The 6,000-nt window shown below is 45.3% G+C and overlaps 1 protein-coding gene across 3 annotated transcripts in view; it reads right to left on the bottom strand.

Annotated features, from left to right (window-relative positions):
- The window catches only part of LOC144684672 (collagen alpha-1(XXVI) chain-like), a 202,185-nt gene extending 196,866 nt beyond the window's left edge, over nucleotides 1-5,319 (bottom strand). For 2 of the 3 annotated variants that reach the window (XM_078548763.1, XM_078548760.1), the window contains exons 1-2: nucleotides 5,202-5,319; nucleotides 2,461-2,564 (exon numbers count right to left, since the gene is read on the bottom strand). In XM_078548763.1, coding sequence (XP_078404889.1) covers nucleotides 2,461-2,564; nucleotides 5,202-5,206 — 109 coding nt within the window. In that variant the 5' untranslated portion in view covers nucleotides 5,207-5,319. The remainder of the gene's footprint in view (nucleotides 1-2,460; nucleotides 2,565-5,201) is intronic. The other variant, XM_078548762.1, reaches the window with a different exon arrangement.
- Nucleotides 5,320-6,000: the final 681 nt, after the last annotated feature.

Genomic DNA, 6,000 nt, shown 5'->3' on the forward strand with positions numbered 1-6,000 from the left:
CAGAACAGCATTGCTCTAAGGGATTACCTTTGCCCCAGTGGCCCACAGCATGCTGACTTTTCAGCTCCTCAGGGCTTCTCCTGAGCCGCCTTCTCCCAAGCCCCCATTACCTAGTCTGCCAACTGCAGCCCTTTTTCTGCTTGGAGCCTCTTTCTTTGCTCCTCTCTCTTTTTGCTTAATTGGCACCCCTCCCTGTCCCCTGCCTGAGATTCCCTCTGGCATCTTTCCCTGACCCCTTCTCTGATAATGGCCTCTCCTCCTAGGTCACATGATTCGCGCTGTTTTCTTTTAGCGTTAAGAATTTTAAATGGTGGGCTGTGGAATCTCCCAGGGCATGCTGGGACCTGTAGTTCCCAGCACCCCAACCCCTCCCCCCTACCTCCCTTCAATGATGAGGTAAGTCAAATCTTGTAGCCCCGTGCAGTATTAAGGAGATGAATTTCAGGGGGTAAAATACCATACTAACAAGCAATTTCAACACTAATCATATTCCATTCAAATTCCATTAAGAGTTTGGATGTTGAAAGATAATGAACGAGCAATTCTACAGCTAAACAGCTATTATAGTTAATTACACTGAATGTTACCAAAACTATTTACAGGCATTGATCAATAATAAACTCAGCAAGCTTCCAGTATAAAACAATAACAAATTAGCTTTGTTTCCTAATTAAATATTATATAAAATAAAAGGAAGTGTTAAAGTTTTAGCCAGAGGCTGTAATTCCATCTTAGGATTCTGATAGCTTCAATTCAGCTTCAACAGAGCCTCATAATTGGAATGATTATTTTGATGCTCACTAGCAGGAACTCCCTGTGAATAACAATCTGGAACCAGTGCCCAGAGTGAGAGTCAGTGAGAACAGGTCTGGAACCAGTGCCCAGAGTGAGAGTCAGTGAGAACAGGTCTGGAACCAGTGCCCAGAGTGAGAGTCAGTGAGAACAGGTCTGGAACCAGTGCCCAGAGTGAGAGTCAGTGAGAACAGGTCTGGAACCAGTGCCCAGAGTGAGAGTCAGAGAAAACAGGTCTGGAACCAAAGCCCAGAGTGAGAGACAGTGAGAACAATCTGCAACCAGTGCCCAGAGTGAGAGGCAGTGAGAACAGGTCTGCCAGTGCCTAGAGTGAAAAGCAGTGAGAACAATCTGCAACCAGTGCCCAGGGTGAGAGTCAGTGAGAACAGGTCTGGAACCAGTGCCCAGAGTGAAAAACAGTGAGAACAATCTGCAACCAGTGCCCAGAGTGAGAGGCAGTGAGAACAGGTCTACAACCAGTGCCCAGAGTGAGAGTCAGAGAAAACAGGTCTGGAATCAAAGCCCAGAGTGAGAGACAGTGAGAACAATCTGGAACAAGTGGCCAGAGTGAGAGTCAGTGATAACAATCTAGAACCAGTGCCCAGGGTGAATGTCAGTGAGAGCAATCTGGAACCAGTGGCCAGAGTGAAAAACGGTGAGAACAATCTGGAACCAGTGCCGAGAGTGAAAAACAGTGAGAACAATCTGCAACCAGTGCCCAGAGTGAGAGGCAGTGAGAACAGGTCTGCCAGTGCCTAGAGTGAAAAGCAGTGAGAACAATCTGCAACCAGTGCCCAGGGTGAGAGTCAGTGAGAACAGGTCTGGAACCAGTGCCCAGAGTGAAAAACAGTGAGAACAATCTGCAACCAGTGCCCAGAGTGAGAGGCAGTGAGAACAGGTCTACAACCAGTGCCCAGAGTGAAAGTCAGAGAGAACAGGTCTACAACTAGTGCCCAGAGTGAGAGTCAGAGAGAACAGTTCTACCAGTGCCCAGAGTGAGAGTCAGAGAGAACAGTTCTACCAGTGCCCAGAGTGAAAAGCAGTGAGAACAATCTGCAACCAGTGCCCAGAGTGAGAAACAGTGAGAACTAATATGGAACCAGTGCCCAGGGTGAGAGTCAGTGAGAACAGGTCTGGAACCAGTGCCTAGAGTGAGAAACAGTGAGAACAGATCTGGAATCAGGCCTCAGTGTAAGTCCCCATGAGAACACTAAAGTTTTGAGCCGAAGATTCCAACTCAAACACTAGTTCTGAGTTTTTTATGATCCTAAAATGTATTTCGTACAATGGAATGGCACAGCTTCTGAAGAGTCATTTAAGAAGGTAACCAGAAGCTATGTTGCAAATGAACTCTGTCACTGACTCGCTTTCAAAGACTGATTGACAAACCCCGAGAAAAGCGCCCTTTGGTGTTAAAATCTGGCCCGTAGGCACGGTCTTAATCTTTCTGTAGCCAAGTGATCTCAGTGAAGACATTTTAGCTCTGGGTCTTTTCCCCGTGTTCCTGTCGAGCAAAACACTGCATTCATAGCATTGGATGGAGGAATCAGTGACACTGCCATTCAGTGACACACCATTTGTGATGCTGGAACTGCTGCAGTCCCAGCTGATGAGGGACAGTGTTTTGAGATTTATGAGATTCCATAACTCAACTTTTCACTGACTTACCTTCCTCACAGCTGATTCCCATGAATCCAGGGCAGCATCTCCATTCCAAAGCAGTCACATTCTTGTAGGCCAGCTTGTAGGTGGGTCTGAGGATAGTCCTGTAACTAGCACAAGAAACTAATCAAGGATATGCAAACATTTTTATTTTATCTATCGCCTATTGCTCAAATTCTGCAGAACCTCCCCACAGAAAATCATCAACATGCATCATAAAGATGCCTGCTAGTTTCTCTGTGGGATGTCAATAGAACATTGCTGGCTCTGTTTTTAGCTGAATACAACCTGTTTTCAACAGGACGGACCCAACTGAGAAATACCAAACCCTCGATGCATCATTCAATCCATAAACTCACTTGTTTAATTTTCACAGTTTCCCTTCCATATCACCTGCTCCTTTCTGGCCTTCAACATCTTTACCTCATTTCCCCAATCCATGGGTCTTACCTCCTGTCCCTCATCTTGCACATTCAGCCAATGTTTGTATTTGCTGGTGGTTTTTCCTGCTCTCCCAATAATGATGGCAGCCCTCCATTCACTGGCCCCAATTGGGATATAAGTTACTCTAATGCCAACTTTGGATAGTTGCTGCTTGAGATAAATAGCCTCATCCTGTACTTCAGGTACTTTGTTCACATTCAGGCAGCTCTTTATCTGCCATAAGCTGTTCCAACATATGTTTATATGAAGTACATTGTGCCTCTTCGCTTTCTGTTACCTGTTCAGATTCTGTAAATATATAATCAGTGCCAATTAACCTCGAGGAATATACTCTACCAGTTTGATAGCCATGTTGTAAAATTACTGTTTTTTCATCGCTGCCCATAACCTTACCTGGGCCTTTCCAATCCTTCTGCCCTTCTCTTTTGTAATATACCTAGTCCCCTATATTAAACAGTATTTCTAACGGCCTAATGCAGGGCCATAAGGCTCGCTGGATTTTCTCCAAAACCTCAGCCTTGATAAATGTCTTTCTCTCTGCTGCAGGACATTCAAATGCTCAGAAAAAGTTGAACTAATCGTAATCCCTTCCAAGGCCGTGGGATGATTCCATGTCACTGAAGCTACTTTTGGATTTCTCCCATAAATTAATTGATAAGGATTGTAGGCCCAGCCATTTGAAGTGAATTCTTGGCATGGACTGTACACATCAGGGCAGATGTTAGCTTACAGCTCGGTTGGTCAGCTGAGATTTTGTGAAAAATCGCCTCAGTTACTGCGTGATTTCTTTCACAAACCCCATTACTGAAGGGATTTTCCAAATGCATGTTCATCACTACCATGTTCATATTTTCACACATGCTTTTAAACGCATCATTGGCAAGTTCCCCCCACATTGTCAGTTAGGAATTTAGCCGGTGCCCCCAGTCCAGTTCCTATTCATTTTTCCATTATCTTGTCCACAGTTACTGTTTTGTTGTGTCTAGATATTACTGTTGACATACTGATTCTGGTTGTCATCTCTATGAAGTGTAAGAGAAAGATATTTTTGTCCTTGTCCTATGCCTTCAAGCCCATTGTTACAACTTCATTAATGTCTCTTGCTAATTTTTAAAAATTATTCATTCACAGGATGTGGGTGTCGCTGGCTGGGCCAGCATTTATTGCCCATCCCTAGTTGCCCTTGAGAAGGTGATGGTGAGCTGCCTTCTTGAACTGCGGAGGTCCATGTGGTGTAGGTACACCCACAGCGCTGTTAGGGAAGGAGTTCCAGGAATTTGATCCAGCGACAGTGAAGGAACAGTGATATATTTCCAAGTCAGGGTGGTGAGTGACTTGGAGGGGAACTTGCAGGCGATAGTGTTCCCATCTATCTGCTGCCCTTGTCCTTCTGAATGGTAGTGGTAGTGGGTTTGGAAGGTGCTGCCTAAGGAGCCTTGGTGAATTCCTGCAGTGCATATTGTAGATGGTACACACTGCTGCTGCTGTGCATCAGTGCTGGAGGGAGTGAATGTTTGTGGATGTGGAGCCAATCAAGCGGACTGCTTTGTCCTGGATGGTGTCAAGCACCTTGAGTATTGCAGAAGCTGGGAAGTATTCCATCACACTCCTGACTTGTGCCTTGTAGATGTCGAACAGGCTTTGGGGAGTCAGGAGGCGAGTTACTCGTCACATGATTCCTAGCCTTTGTCCTGGTCTTGTAGCTACAGTATTTATATGGCTAGTCCAGTTCAGTTTCTGGTCAATAGTAACCCCCAGGATGTTGATAGTGGGGGATTCAGCAATGGTAATGCCATTGAATGTCAAGGGATGATGGATGGATTCTCTCTTGTTGAAGATGGTCATTGCCTGGCACTTGTGTGGCACGAATGTTACTTGCCACTTGTCAGCCCAAGCCTGGATATTGACCAGGTCTTGCTGTATTTGGACATGGACTGCTTCAGTATCTGAGGAGTCGTGAATGGTGCTGAACATTGTGCAATCATCAGCGAACATCCCCACTTCTGACCTTATGATGGAAGCAGCTGAAGATAGTTGGGCTGAGGGCACTACCCTGAGGAACTCCTGCAGTGGTTCAAGAAGGCAGCTCACCGCCACCTTGACGAGGGCAATTAGGCATGGGCAATAAATGCTGGCCCAGCCAGAAATGTCCACATCCCATGAATGAATAAAAAAAAGTTGTTGAGTTCACTTGACTCAAGCCCAGGTTCCCGCTCAAGAGCATCTCATTATTGAAATACTTTGATTAATCAGAGAGTCACACTCTCATCACTGTCAAGTGATGTCTATGTAAATGTTCTTACCTCATTAAACTGGAACAATGCCCGGGCCAATGGCACCCCTGATAAACACGTTGAACCAAACTCACAGATCCATTCTGGACTTGGCAGGACACTGTCTTGGACACAGTGTAGGGGCACCAATTTCTGTTGGAAGATAAACATTCACCATTTAAAGATGGTTATCATTAGCAAACAGTCTCCTCCCTGTCTGCTTAGTCTCTTAAAAACTCATTATGCCACTTCCTGATTTAATGATTAGAATTCTATTAAACATTCTCTTCTCATTGCTACAATGTCATTAATGGGCTCTCTCTCCCTCAGGGGTCCTGTCCTACATTGACCCTTACAATCTGATGCCATGATCTTTCTTTGTATCATTCCAGTTTTATTAAACCGTATACTGAAAACAGCGATGTTCTGGGTTTGTCTCTCACTCCAGCAGGCAGAAATTTAGCAGCATGTAACCATGATTCCAGCCATGTGGACTGGGTAGATTATCAATTAGCAATCGCCTTTCCTGTTCCTGACACATTCAGTCACAGTGGGAAGTACGTGTGCCCTCTGCAATCTAACAACATGCTGACATTCACTAGCAAGGCTCAGACAAAAAAATGGACCATTGTGTGATAGAGCTCATTGTGTACATGCAGAATTGAACTCAGAGAAGGTGAGAAAACCAGCACAGAAACCAATCTCCCTTTTCCCAATGCTTTAGTCACAGGGCTGCACATCTTCCCTGGGGCTCAAATGTTAGTTGAAGAGCTGACCTGCTCCCAGGCAGCTACCGATGCATGTTCCAGCTCTCTGCTCGAGGAGCCCA

The sequence above is a fragment of the Cetorhinus maximus genome, chromosome 9 (genome assembly GCF_964194155.1).
Source record: "Cetorhinus maximus chromosome 9, sCetMax3.hap1.1, whole genome shotgun sequence".
Taxonomy (NCBI): domain Eukaryota; kingdom Metazoa; phylum Chordata; class Chondrichthyes; order Lamniformes; family Cetorhinidae; genus Cetorhinus; species Cetorhinus maximus.